This window comes from Leptonychotes weddellii, chromosome 9 (assembly GCF_054177405.1).
Source record: "Leptonychotes weddellii isolate Sample4059 chromosome 9, ASM5417740v2, whole genome shotgun sequence".
NCBI classification, from domain to species: Eukaryota; Metazoa; Chordata; class Mammalia; order Carnivora; family Phocidae; genus Leptonychotes; species Leptonychotes weddellii.
Genome location: NC_138377.1, coordinates 10,358,861 through 10,374,015, shown reverse-complemented (window position 1 = coordinate 10,374,015; position 15,155 = coordinate 10,358,861). Strand labels below are relative to the sequence as shown.

Here is a 15,155-nt window from a genome sequence, read left to right as displayed (position 1 = left end):
CTCCTCTCTCACTGCTTCTTGCCTTCCTCATCCCCAGGAAACCACTGGTCGATCTGCTTTCTGTCCCAATAATTTGCATTTTCTAGACCTTTATGTAAATGGAACTATCTAGTATATAGTATTTTGTGTCTGGCTTCTTTCACTCAGCTTAATTATTTTTAGATCCATCCGTTTATTGAACATATCAAGAGTTCATTTCTTTTTATTAGATCATTTATAATAACCCTTTTTCAAAAATTCAAAATTCTAATAAAAAGGACTTTAAATAATTGTTTCAAAAGTGGTACCATGTATACAAAGATCTTTGGTAATTGTTTACAAAAATGACATCTTAGGTACATTTCTTGATCTTAAGAAAGGCTTGTTCAAGACACATTCCATGTTCTTTTTTGAAAGCAAAACAAAACAAAACAAAGGAAAAAACCCAAAACCAGAAATGACTTCACGTAGATGTATGTATTACATGGCATTTTGGCATGTGAATAATCTTTGATATGCTAAAGCTAACATGATTGAAAACTTTTACTCATGCTGGATGTTGTTTCAGGCTTCATGATACTACTATACGTTAAACACAAATCTATAAAGTCACAGTTAACTGGAAAAACATCTTTATCACATAAAAACCCACTAAAAGTAACCACATGTGTATTGTATTAAATAGAAAGTTTTTCTTATGATATAGTTAAATTGTGCAGTTGACCCTTGAACAATGTGGGGATCAGGGATGCTGACCCATTCCACAGTTGAAAATCCACATGTAACTTTTGACTCCTCAAAAAACTCAACTACTAATAGCCTACTGGTGACCAGATGCCTTACTGCTAACATGAACAATTAACACATATTTTGTATAATGTATCATATACTGTTTTTTTTTTAAGTGGGCTCCACACCCAACATGGGGCTTGAACTCGCAACTCTGACACTAAGAGTTGCATGCTCTATGACCAGCCAGGTGCCCCTTATATATTTATTTTTACAATAAAGCTAGAGAAAAGAAAATGCTACTAAGAAAACCATACAGAAAATACATTTACAGTACTGTAAGAAAAAATCCACATATAAGTGGACCCATGTAGTTCAAACCCATGTTGTTCAAGAGTCAACTCTGTATGGCTGTTATAAATAAATCTATACGGGAAACTGATACTGTCTTTTAAAACTGCAAATCTCTATCAAGATTAAAACCGTACCACACACACACATCACTGGTAAGTTTCTTCATCTTTAAGGTACCAATCCTTTACATTTAAGTGGCAAATGGAGTGCAAAATGAGAAAAAAGGGAAGGTGAGAAATATTACCTGTTTCCCTAATTTTCTAACTGTAAACCAGTGTTCTTTGTAATTGCATATAAATGATCTTTCATTTCTAGAAAAAGAAAAAAAATACATACACAAGTTGAAATAGTAGAGTTCATATTCATTTACTTTATCTACTGGCAAGTATTATAAAAAACATTAGGATTATGCTTATAGTTAAGGATCACTGGTTTTTAAGAAATTACAGAACAGTATAAATCTCTCTGCAGATTAGTGGTGCCAGGCAAAAGTGCTGGCGTCACACAGCTTTTAAGGATCAGCTCTGTGCTGTGCTGTCGGACACTGAGGTGTGGGGGAGGCTCAGTGGGCAGATGTGCACGGACATCCCCAAAAGATTTAATAGGAAACTCTGAGGGAATGAAACAGGAAGCATCACAACAGAAACATTCAAAATATACTTTTATCCTTTAAGAAATTATAATTTTAAAAATCAAATTTAGGAAAAGCAAAAAAAAAAAAGTCTTACATGGGATCGATCCTGAGCCTCTGATACTCCGGACTGTTGAAGAGAATTAGTTCTAAACCCCAAACTTTCAAGGCATTGCTTATAACCTGTTAAAAAAATAGCAACTTTCCATGAGCTAAACCATCAATTCCAAATTTAAGTAGTATAGTCATGTCAGGTGTATAAGCAATTGTACTTTATATATAATTTTCCCCAGAAGGTTATGGTTTTTAAAAAAGTCTGTGTAGGGGCACCTGGGTGGCTCAGTCGTTAAGCCTCTGCCTTCGGCTCAGGTCATGATCCCAGGGTCCTGGGATCGAGTCCCACATCGGGCTCCCTGCTCAGCGGGAAGCCTGCTTCTCCCTCTCCCACTACCCCTGCTTGTGTTCCCTTTCTCGCTGTGTCTCTCTCTGTCAAAATAAATAAATAAAATCTTTAAAAAAAAAAAAAAAGTCTGTGTATATAGATACACTACTAAATCCATAAAAAAAAAAAATAGCATGAAAAGAGCGCTATTTACACTGGGTTTCTGGAACATTCCCGAGAAGCACACAATTCGAGATAAAACTGCCTCAAAAATCCAGATGTACATTCTATTCAGTGGGTACTATTCTTTTTTTTTTTTTTTTTCAGTGGGTACTATTCTTAAAACTAGTCCAATATAGGGGCGCCTGGGTGGCTCAGTCGTTAAGTGTCTGCTTTCAGCTCAGGTCATGACAGCAGGGTCCTGGGATCGAGCCCCACATCGAGCCCCACGTCGGGCTCCCTGCTCGGCGGGAAGCCTGCTTCTCCCTCTCCCATTCCCCCTGCTTGTGTTCCCTCTCTCGCTGTCTCTCTCTCTGTCAAATAAATAAATAAGTAATCTTTAAAAAACAACAACAAAAAACTAGTCCAATATATATGCACGATAATTTGGCTGCTACAGGTCCTGCTTTAGAAAAGTTATATTCAACTCACTACCTGGGATGTCAGTAGTGACAAAAATTTTGTCTATTAAAAGGAGTTCTTCCTGGGAATTTAAACGGAAGCTTTCAGAATTTAAGCTTCTATTACCATGAGTTTATAATCTGTAGGGGGAAAAAAAACCCCACAGAAAACAAATCTGATTACTCCAAACTGAGGAAACAAGAGGATTTCTGAGAACTCACTGTCTGCCCTCCAAGGTGGCCAACAAAGCAGGAAGTGAACCAGGTACCAGCACAGACACTGGCGGGTGCTGGGCCTGCCCTGGCCTCTTCCAGCTCTGCGGCAGCCGCGGTGGGCTGCAGTCCCCCACGGAGCGCTGGGCGGAAATGCCGCTGCATGAGGAGTCCAGCAGGACAGCACAGGGGAGTGCAACAGAGGTATTTGTAGGAACAGGCTCCTCATGAGAGGTTCTGAAAGAACTCTGGACACACTTCCCAGGGGTGAGAAACAGAATGAAAGACCCACAGATAAAAGGATCTCACAAGTACATGTACAATTACCCTCAGAATTCAGGGGGAGATGTAAGTTTCAAACAAAGAAAACAAGCAAAGGCCTTAGACCATAATAAAGGAATCCAATCCTGGTAGGTGGATTTAAATGGTAGGTAGAGAGGTGTTGCATTTTCTCAAATTTACACAAGTAGTAAGTTTGAAATACTGTGACTTATTGGAATTATGGTTATCAGCATACAGATGTAAATTAAATAGTCTCCTTTCAAAAAGCCCTACTCTAAAAATGAAGGTTCTGGGGCGCTTGGGTAGCTCAGTCGGTTAAGCGTCTGACTCTTGATCTCAACTCAGGTCTTGATCTCAGGGTCGTGAGTTCAAGCCTCGCATTGGGATCCAGGCTGGGCGTGGAGCCTACTTAAATAAAAATAAAATAAAATAAAATAAAATAAAGGTTCTACAATCCTAACTTTCATGTTTATCTCTACAAAAATCTAGTACTCTAGAGTATAATCTTACACGTTTTTTCAGTTTTTTTCCTTGTGCTCTATAGCTCATTTTTTTTTTTTTAAGATTTTATTTATTTGATAGAGAGAGACACAGCGAGAGAGGGAACACAAGCGGTGGGAGAGGGAGAAGCAGGCTTCCCGTGGAGCAGGGAGCCCGATGCGGGGCTCGATCCCAGAACCCTGGGATCATGACCTGAGCTGAAGGCAGTCACTTAACGACTCAGCCACCCAGGCGCCCCTCTATAGCTCATTTTTATTTTTTTTAATCATCTTATACTCCTTGACACTATCTATTGGAGGACTTTCTGAAGGTCGTATCATTACAGTGACCATGAAAGGCTGTGAAAAGATATTCACATCAATCATATCCTCAGCTTGAACAGGGCCTGGGACATAAACAACCCTTAGTACACGCTTGTGACTACTTACTTGAATAGAGAAAAAACCACTGTCATCCATATTTCCAGAAGGCTGCTGTTTAATTTAGATAGGTAGTTGAGGTGGGAGTTGAGGGTGGGGAGAGAAGGATAAAAACTGTCATTAGTGTGCATATTTAAAATAACATCTTGTGCGTTCCCATTTATACAGTCAAGAGCACAGTTATAATTAACAAGTCAGAGCCCCATAAGGAAGAATGGTGCATCCTTTTCTAAACAGTACCCACATTTAAAAAAAAAAAACATGATTTAGTGAGTTTAAAATCAGTACCTGTAAAAATGTGCGATAGTCTTCACTAGTAACTCCTCCTTCTGCCATTCTCATCCTTTCCTCTTCATCTAGCTGATGTGCAATTGAAGATAATTCCACAGGGCTAAAATATTCTCCTTGCAACAGATTATTCAAGCAATGTTGAGCACAAAGTGAGCCTTCTTGCTAATATTTCCAAAAGAAAAAATTCAAATGTGACTCGTTAAACAGATTTGTACAGTAGCTTCCTCTAAAGAGGAATTTAATCATTAACTTAATGCAGCCAAACTGAACCTTTTTGGCTTTAGATAAGCATGATTAACATAAGTGCATGAGTTTTTATTTGTTAACACTTATTTTATAATTTTACCATTAATGAAACTACAATTATTTAGTTATATGATCAAAAACTTAAGAATGATTTATATTAAACAAATATTTTTCTATCAGATATGCCAAATTTCACACTTTACTAGAAATTACTCTATAAAAAATATTAGCACTTCTCATTTTCAGTACCTAAGATACATACATCTTTGGAGGTTCCATGGCAAATGAAACATGCTGAAATGGAATTTTAACCCCTAGAGCATTTGTATTCTTTTAACAAGACAATCTACTCAATCTAAATGCTTACTCAAGGAATTTGAAATCAATGAACAAAAGAATCTCAAGAACTGATACAGGTAAGAAAGATCCCATTTGACGTTAATGAAGACTTGTAACTAACAAAGCCAAGGTTCTCTTCCGGAAACTCAGCGCAAAATGTATAGCAAAATGTATATGTAGTACGGTACAATGAGCAAAACTTCCAAAAACCACCCCTGGAGCTCATTTCCAGACAAGCCAGCAAGGAGAGCTGCATCCAAGCAACCATGGGATCATTGGGATCACCGGCTTCCTATGTGGGGGGTGGAGGGAGTACAATTTCCCATGGGCCCCAGGGTTTTCAAGTGCTCGGCAGCTGGCTCTCACACAACTGGCACCCCAAATCTAAATCCAAGTTGCCTGGCACTGAGCAGTCTGCCTATCACCCTGCTCCCCACAACAATGCCACCTTCCCACACTTGCCTTATAAAAAGGGAGATTCACTGGCAGATGAGATCCCTTCCTGTGAACACAGACCCCTCTGCAGGATGATGGCAGAAGATGAGAATACTTTTCTTCTGCTAACCCTGGCCCTCTAAGTTCTCCTTTTCCCCACTATCTATGCCTTAATCCAGCCTGTCTTACCTTGTGCAATTTGTTCTGAACTATGTTACTCAACAGACGATGACCCCAAAGAGCAACACCTGGCAAGACACATATTTTCCTGATGAATTAATTTTCTAGGAACAAAATTCAGCTTCTGAAGATGATACAGGGTATATGTATACAACAAATAGGAAGGGAGCACTGAGACAGTCTGAGTGTGAGACAGGGGACCGAGATAAGCTTATCTTCATATTTTGGTACAGAATAAGTAGCCTGAAGCTGAAGACACAATCTCTCTCAAGTCACAGCCACATAGTGAGAGAGAACTTGTCTCTATCTTTTTTCCTTCTACTGTATTCCTGCTGCCAGAAAGCAACTCCCTCTGAATAATACAATGTGAATTGAAGGGACACACAGACATCCTACTAATATTCTACTGAAAAATGGGCAAGACAAATAAGTATTCACAAGAAGATAGCCAAATGGCTAAAAAACACAAAAAGATGCTCCACTTCATTAACCATCAGGGAATGATATATTAAAACCACAATATGTTATTCCTACACACTCTCCAAAATGGCTGAAATGTTGGAGATTAGAGACATTAAAACTATTGTATACTACTGATAGACATGTAAATTAGTACAACCACTCTGGAAAACTATTTGGGGTATCTACTGAAGCTTAACATATACCAACCGTATGATCTAGCAATTCCACTACTAGGCCATAATGCCAACAATAGAAATGTAAATATACATTCATCAAAAAACATCTATAAAAATGTTCATAGAAGCACTGTTCATAATGTTCCCAACCTAAACCACCCAGATGCCCATCACAGTAGACTGGGTAAATTGTGTTATATTCACAAGGGAATACTATATGACAATGAGAATGAATTAACTACAACTACCTGCAACAATATGGATGAATCAATGTTACAGAAGACAGACTCAAGGGGCACCTGGGTGGCTCAGTTGGTTAAGTGTCCGACCCTTCATTTCAGCTCAGGTCATGATCTCAGGGTCATGGGATCAAGCCCTACATTGGGCTCCACGCTCAGCAGAGTCTGCTTGAGATTCTCTCTCCCTCTGCCCCTCCCCTTGCTCGCTCTCTCTAAATAAGTAGAATCTTAAAAAAAAAAAAAAAAGAAGACAGACTCAAGAGAGTACACATTACATGATTCTATTTACAAAAGCTCAAAAACAGGCAAAACTAAACTCTGATGTTAGAATTCAGGATAGTGATTACCCTTGCAGGGGTGAAGGTACGGCAGAGGGAAAGTATCTGGAAGAGGGCCTAAAGGGAGCTTATAGAATGCAGGTAAATGTTTTGTTACTTGATCTAAGAACTATTTACACATGTGTTTTCACTTTGTGAGACCTCACTGAGCTGTACTCTGATGATCTGTGTGCCCCTAACATGTGACTGTTACACGTAAAAAAATTCAAATAACAACAAAAAGACCTCTTCTAAGATACAGCTATTTCACATATCAAGAGCTACCTACTATGGTGACCAGACACTGGATTTTCTGGTAACAATTCTAAGGCAAATTTTCTGTCCGGCTGTCAGGATACATGCCTCAACTTGGTACTCTCAAACTACTCACATTTAATACATAGATTGAAATTGTGAATCCAACTATTTGTTTAAAAATCTCTCTATAAAAAAGCTTTGAAATACAAAAAGATAAGCACTTAAAATCAAACTTTGTCTAAGTAAAACTGTACTGCTATAGGAAATATCAAGTTCTGTACTTCTAATACAATTTAATGGAAGAAAAGAACAAATTGTTCAGTCCAAATTTAAAATCATTTTTTAAAGTCACAAGATGAATCAAATTCTATATGAACCAAAAAAAATTGTACAAGGGCCCCATCTAAGATTATGCATTCCCTGCGCCCAACTTATCCCCACCCTCCTCTTTCTCACGGAGCTTTAACCAAAGTTGGATAGAAGTTTATCTGTGCCATAGTCAAATTTCAGCAGTATTGAAATTCCATGATTTCAGGCCCAGACTTATTGTGTTGGGATCAGAGGATGAACAAACTGTAGGTTCAGCTTTACCAAGATATTTTATTTTACTTTTTTTAAGATTTTATTTATTTATTTGAGAGAGAGAAAGCACAGGGCAGAGGAAGAGGGAAAAGCAGACTCCCCGCCGAGCAGGGAGCCCCACGCAGGGCTCAATCCCAGGACCCTGAGATGATGACCTGAGCCGAAGGCAGACGCTTAACCAACTGAGCCACCCAGGTGCCCCTACCAAGATACCACAAATGGTAACTGTAACCACATCATTCCCTCACTGTCCCCAAAGTCTTTAGGACCAACCTGCAACTAGTTCAAATTCCCCGAGATACTACTGATTACAACAAGTTACAACAGAAACCAAGCATAAACCTAAGGGTGTGTGCTCAGAAATGGTCTAACCTAAAGGACCACACAATCAACCTAGCAGATCTTCATCTCATCTCAGTGATGGTAAGGTCTCACCCCCTATTATGAGGTTCAGCAAACACAACTGAATAACAATAACCAGCATGTCTATATTGCTGGCCAGGAAGCATTCCAAGTGCTTATAACTGAGGTAGACACTTTATTATCCTCACACCACAGAGGAGGAAACTGGAGCAGAGAGACAGAATAAGTAACTTGCCCAAGATCGTATGGGTAGTAAATGGCAGAGCTGGGATTCAAGGCCAGGCAGAAGTTTCATGTCTGTGACATTACTACTTCCTCAGGGCACTCATTTGGAATTTGGTTATTCCTAAACCTCAAATATCCTAAGACAATTAGAAACCAACAATCACCAAAGGGCAAAGTGAGTATCATAGTCAAAGCTCAGCGTCTTTTAAGTATTTTCATTAATTTTAAACACAATCCCAACAAGTCTGATTATCATCCTCAGTTCACATTACATTAAAAATACCAATTGAGATGGCACAGTGACAGTACCAAGAGCAGGTAGCAAGAGAAATGGTAACAAAAATGACAGAAAGCAGATACCAGAACCAAAACACCCAGCAGTTAGTGGCCATTTAGCATTAGGATTTAAGTTAGGGGTTGGCAAACTCTAGCCTATAAGCCAAATACAACCTGCTCCAGTAGCTAAGAATGGTTTTTATGATTTTATTTATTTATTTTTTAAGGATGTTTTTATTTATTTTAGAGATAGCAAGCACGCATGTGAGAGGGGAGCAGGGGTGGGGGGAGAGGGAGAAAGGACCTGAAGCAGACTCCATGCTCAGTATGAAGCCCCATGCAAGGCTGGACCCCACAACCCCTGAGATCATGACCTGAGCTGAAACCAAGAGCCAGATGCTCAATGGACTGAGTTACCCAGGCGCCCTGGTTTTTATGATTTTAGATGGTTGGGTAACACACCCATACACACATACAAACAAGAATACATGAGAGACCATATATAACCTGCAAAGCCTAAAATATTTACAGAAAAATTATTTACTTTAATAAATAGCACCATACACATCTTAGAAGCTCAAGAAACTCTTGAGTCAATAAAATATTTATTGAGCAATTACTATGTGCCAGGCGCTATCTTAGGCACTGGGGACAGATCACCAAACAACTGTTAAGTTTATATTCTAACTTAAAAAAGGACACACAAAGTGATAACTCTGAAAACGGGGAAACCAACATCCCAAGAGGAAGTAGCTGCAAGGCCTGTTGTAGGCAGGTATCTCTACGTACACAGCTTCCTTAGAACCAAAGCTAGTTCTCCGGCTCTAGCAAAGGTTAAATGTGTGTGGCAGAGGGGAAGGGAGTGTGCTAGAAAATGGCTTATTATGCTAAAACATTCCCAGAATGGACTGTATATGAGATCAACAATGGGCCCTATGGTTACAGGTGCTTTCCATTTTTGAAATATGCCCCCAAAATCTTACCAGCCTCATCTATAAAGTACATTTAAGTTGATGATAAAGGTAAATTGTACTTATTTATTTGACAGAGAGAGACACAGCAAGAGAGGGAACACAAGCAGGGGGAGTGGGAGAGGGAGAAGCAGGCTTCTCGCTGAGCAGGGAGCCCGATGCGGGGCTCGATCCCAGGACCCTGGGATCATGACCTGAGCCAAAGGCAGACGCTTAACAAATGAGCCACCCAGGTGCCCCGGTAAATTGTACTTAAGTATCTTTAAGCCTAGTGACTGATGCTGAAGGTGACTTTTTTTTTTTTTAAAGAATTTATTTGTCAAAGGGAGAGCGGGAGCCCCATGCGGGACTCGCTCCCAGGACTCCGGGATCATGACCCAAGCTGAAGGCAGACGCTCAACCGACCAAGCCACTCAGGCATCCCTGATAGTGACTTTTTTCAGAAAGTACACCTTTATGAGGCTAACACCCAGCTTCTTCTGATCCGGTGGTTCAGTCGTTACCTTCCCTGAAATCTATCCAAATAGAGCCCCATATCCGCCAATCAGTATTTATAAAAACATATTATATGAATCTCAAGAGGTGGTGTGGAAATGTTTAAAGTCTTCCATTTGAAACATCTGGCCCTACATTAAAGCTTTTGAAAAATAGTAATAAAAATACATACATGTAGGGTCTCTGCATCCAGTCTCCTTAGCCAAGCAACTAAATTTCTCTTGTCCAAGATTCATAAATCATGTCAATCAAATCAAAAGATTAGTGATAACTATACCACTGAGTCCTTCCCCACACATAAAAACCGGTCTACTCCAGGGCCACAACGTGTTAAAATGTTTTCTATAAAGAAAAGCATTCCCTTTAACAATTTGCTCAGGTTTATACTGTGCCTCTTTTGTCTTTGATGGCTTTGACTTGTGTTAATTTTTAAATGGATAAGTGATCGTTTACAAGTATTTAACAAAACAAAATCCCTTTGCTCCTACTAAATAATAGCCTCACCCAGCAACCCTTTCCAAACATTAAACTATTATGAAACAACATATCATGTGCCAAAGTTGTCCTGAGGAAGGTATCACTCACACCCAAATAGCTTATGTATGTGAGAAAAGACGAGAGAGTTCCTCCACATGCCACAGCATCTTCAAGTGCGTGGTCATCCAAGGATAAAAGACAAACACTAGGCGGACAACAACACAATTATTCCAGTCCACCCCTAATACCTAATAAACGAGCTGGCCTCCTTGTCCGGAAAGATGCAACCACCAAAAGAAATGAAACCTAAACATCCCGTAACAAAAACTCTTGCGACGACTTCCCTATTTAGGGACGCGGAGGATTTCCAACCTCACTTCCCTAAGTGTCAGGCCCTACATGGGACGAGCCAAGGACCCCGCCCTCGGGAGGCTCCTGGACCTAGTGCAGGAAGACAAGAACACAACCCCAGAGATCTAAGTGTATGGGAGGTTCCAATATAGAATTGAGGAGCCCAGAGAAGGAAAAGTTAATTCTGCCAGAGGTAGGACTGGGGGAGTGGGGTGGAGTTGGGAAGGGTCGAGGGACTTGTCCAAGAGATGACTAGCTAGACACCTAGGGAGAGTGGAAAAGGGACTGGAGAACGAATCCCACGGAAAGTGGAGGGCAAGCGCAGGAGCTAGCTCAGTCGGTGCCACTCCTCTCCCGTGCCCCATGGCGCCCCCGGCCCTGCTTCACTCCCTCCCAGCTCCCCGGCGCCCCCGGCCCGGGACTCCTCGGGCACCCGCCTCCGGGGCACAGGGTGCTGTGGGGGCGTTGGTGAAGCTCCCCTCCCTATGAAGCTCCTCCGCCCGGCGAGACTGGGATGGGGACGACTCGGGCCCCCGCCAGCGCTCCCGGAAGAGGAGATACCGCGCCCCACCGCAGCCACTGCACCGCAGACAGCTCCCCACCGCACGCGGACACTCACTTTCTCGTGGAAGATGGACTCCATGTTTATTTGTCTGGAGCCAACGGCCCCCGCGCCGAACCACCCCCCTCCAGCCCCGCCCCTCGGCCCCACCCCTCCTCCCACCCTGCCCCGCCCCGCCTCGAGCCACCCCTGCCCACGTGCCTCGTACAGACCAATCATCCCCGAGGATATGAATCACGTGGAACGAAGAGCGAGTGAACGCCAGGGCGGTAAATGCGAGCACACGTGACCTTTGTAGCGGGTACTCCCATATCCCTTTATCTGGCCGGCTGGGGATGTTGCAGCGCCACCTACGGTCTGGAGGAACTTCTCTGCTTCCCACCCATTGCTATGGATTTTTAGGCTTTTAAGGGGTCTGGATAAGGAACGCCTGGGTTCTATGTTTTTTTATGTTTTCCACTTTGTACTTTCTGCTTATCATATGTACATATAATTATTTACTATCTTTCTCCTCTTTCCCCACTGAAAGCCTGATTAAGAAAAAGACATCATTGCAACCCCCAACACCTAGCGCTTGTGTAAAAAATGTAATTAATATTTATAAAGAGCTTACTGTAGGGTAGGCATTCTTTTTTAACTACTTTGCATATATTAACGAATTTAATACAACAACCTTTGATGTAGGTGTTGTTACGATCCCTATTTTACACATGAGGACACTGATGCACAGGGAGGTTAAGAAAAGAACCGTCTCCAAGGTCAACTAGTGAGTTGCCCTTGCTGGGGTCTAAATCCAGACACATTGTTACTAAGAGTCTGCATTCTGACCCTGAAGAGGAAACATGAGTTGGGTGAACTGAAAAGTCCAGTAAAGTGGGGGAAGGGGTTTGATGAAGCTGGAGGAGTAGGAAAGAAGCAGATTTTGCACCTTGAAATTAGGTTAAGGAAGGTATGCTTTTTAAAGACGGCTGGGGAGTTATATAAAGTTTTTAAAGAAGAGACGCTCAGATTTGCATTTTATAAAGATCACTCTAGTTGCAAAAAAAAGCTGATCCTGTGGAAAGAATCTTGGGAGAGATGATGGTGTTTGGGCAAGAATAATGACCTGCAGTGGAGAGGAGACCATTTTGAGAAATGATTAGTAAGTGGGGAGACTCAACAGAACTTGGTGAGAGTGGAGAGTGAGGGACACAGAAATGTTAGGGATGATGCCTGGGTTTCTGCCCTAGGCAGCCACTGTGGCAGGAATAGTTCACTAAGATAGGGAATACTGGAGGAAGGGGCAAAGTTTGGGGAATACCTATGATACGTAAGACAAGTAATGAGTGGAGGTTATCTATCTATCTATTATCTATCTATGTATCTCTATCTATCTATCTATCTAAATGGTCTGGAGTTCAGGGGCTTGGTTTTGCTGTAGAATGGGGAATTATTCACAGGAGTGAATAAAATCATCTAGGGAAAAAGGAAGAGATTGAAAAGAGGATCTAGAGTAGAACCCTGAGGGTAGAGAAGGAATAGCCAAGGAGAAGAGAGGAAAAGCAGGAGAGTGAAATTATCAAAGCCCTGAGAAGGGAATGTTTCAAAAATCAGTGTCAGTTGCTGCCAAGAGGTCCAGCAACATAAGGACTTACAAGAGTCCACTAAATTGTGTTGCTATGGAGACCATTGGGTACATTGGTGAGTGCAGGCTCAGACTAACAGAAGGGGCAGCAGGAGGTAAGGAAACGGAGAGTACCAGTGAGGACCAGGTGTTCAAGGGTAGGATTTAGTTACCCTTTTCTGAATGCCCCTGTGTGCACAGTCTACACTCCTGCATTGGGGAAACAGTCCATGCATGTTCTTAAGGAACTGTGGCCTAATTGGGGAAACAAATCATGGTCTCATGAAGTGAAAAAATATGCAAACCATTTTTTCCCGATTTATTTTTAAAGAAAGTGTGTGTGTACAGAAACACGTATCTATTTTTTGTTGTTGTTGTTCGTGTACATTACAAATCTCTGGAGGAATATACAGGAAACCCAGAGGTTATGTATGTGTTTGAGATGGGAAGGGAACTAGGCATATAGGAGACAGGGATGGGAAGGAGACTCCTCACAGTATACAGTTTGTTTTTTTTTAAAGATTTTTTTAAAATTTATTTATTTGAGAGAGAGAGAGAATGAGAGAGAGCAAGCACATGAGAGGGGGGAGGGTCAGAGGGAGAAGCAGACTCCCCGCCGAGCAGGGAGCCCGATGCGGGACTCGATCCAGGTACTCCAGGATCATGACCTGAGCCGAAGGCAGTCGCTTAACCAACTGAGCCACCCAGGCGCCCTCACAGTATACAGTTTTATTCTTGACTTTTAAACTAATGTATTAGTTATTCAGAAAAAAAAGTGCTTGTATTCATTTCCTATGGCTGCTGCAGCAAATCATCACAAACTTGGTGGCTAAAACCAGAAATTTATTCTCTCACTGTTCTTGAGACCAGAAGTCTGAAACCAAGGTGTCAGCAGGGCCATGCTCGATGGTCACAGGGAGAATCCTTTCCTCACTTCCAGCTTCTAGAGGCTCCTGGCATTAGTTGGCTTGTGGTTGCAGAACTCCAATCTTGGCTTTGGTTTTCATGTGGCCTTTCTCCTTCTGCGCCTTCTATGTACCAATGGCTGGATTTAGATACTACCCTAATCCAGGGTGATTTCATACTGAGATCTTTAATTACTTACATTGGCGAAGACCCTATCAGTGATAATTAGGGAGTATCATTTTATTGCAATGTTACTTCTCCTAAATTCAGTATGACCTAAAACAAAATGTTTTCTGAGAAGAGGTAGTTGAATACAACAGATGACATGTAAACATACGTGGAACCATGCTTGTGGAACCAACAAGCAAGAAAATGAACAACTTATACCCCAAAGTTTCCTTGTGCCCCCTTGTAATTCTTACCTCTAACCCCTTTCTGCACCTTGCTCCTCCAGGCAACCACTAGTCGGCTTTGTTACTACAGTTTACAGTGTCTAACATTTTATATAAGTGGAACCATAAAGTGTGTACTGTCTGGCCTCTTTCATCCAGGATAATTAATTTGAAATTCATCAATGTCAGAGCAATAGATCATTCCTTTTTTTAATGTAGTGTTCCATTGTATGGATTTAACACAATTTATTTGTTGATATACATTTGGGTTAGCTCTAATTTTTGGCTATTATAAATAAAGCTGCTATGAACATCATGTAAGTCTTTGTGTGAACATATGCTTTCCTTTATCTTGGACGAATACCTCAGGGTGGAATGGCTGGGTCACATGGGAGGTGTTATTTTCATTTGAAACCACTGAACTGATTTCCAAAGTGGTACAACTCCTGGCAGCTGCATTTTACATTCCTGCCAGCAGTGTGTGAGGTCCAGTTGCTCTGTACCCTTGCCAACACCAGGAACAGGATCAATCTTTTGATTTTAAACATTCTAATAGGTGTGTAGTGGTATCTCATTGTGGCTTAAATTTGCATTTCCCTAATGACTACTGATGTTGGGAGTCTTTTCATGTGCTTTATTTACCATCCTCCTATCTTTTTTTGTGAAGCGTCAATTAAAATCTTTTGCTCAGGGGTGTCTGGGTGGCTCAGTCAGTTAACCTTCAGCTCAGGTCATGATCCCCAGGTCCTGGGATCAGGTCTCCCACTGGGCTCCCTGCTCAACAGGGAGCCTGCTTCTCTGTCTCCCACTGCCCCTGCTTGTGTTCTCTGTCAAATGAATAAATAAAATCTTAAAAAAAAAATTCTTTTGCTCATTTAAAAAATTGGGTTCGGGGGGCA

The 15,155-nt window shown here is 41.4% G+C and overlaps 1 protein-coding gene across 3 annotated transcripts in view; it reads right to left on the bottom strand.

Annotated features, from left to right (window-relative positions):
- Positions 1-11,495, bottom strand: part of ATXN3 (ataxin 3) — a 35,047-nt gene extending 23,552 nt beyond the window's left edge. Inside the window, exons 1-6 of one of the 3 annotated variants that reach the window (XM_081830035.1) lie at positions 11,413-11,467; positions 5,611-5,669; positions 4,399-4,563; positions 4,120-4,164; positions 1,791-1,876; positions 1,307-1,373 (exon numbers count right to left, since the gene is read on the bottom strand). In XM_081830035.1, coding sequence (XP_081686161.1) covers positions 1,307-1,373; positions 1,791-1,876; positions 4,120-4,164; positions 4,399-4,452 — 252 coding nt within the window. In that variant the 5' untranslated portion in view covers positions 4,453-4,563; positions 5,611-5,669; positions 11,413-11,467. Of the gene's footprint in view, positions 1-1,306; positions 1,374-1,790; positions 1,877-4,119; positions 4,165-4,398; positions 4,564-5,610; positions 5,670-11,412 lie in introns of all 3 variants that reach the window. The other 2 variants (XM_081830034.1, XM_081830037.1) reach the window with 2 other exon arrangements.
- Between the last annotated feature and the right edge of the window lie 3,660 nt (positions 11,496-15,155).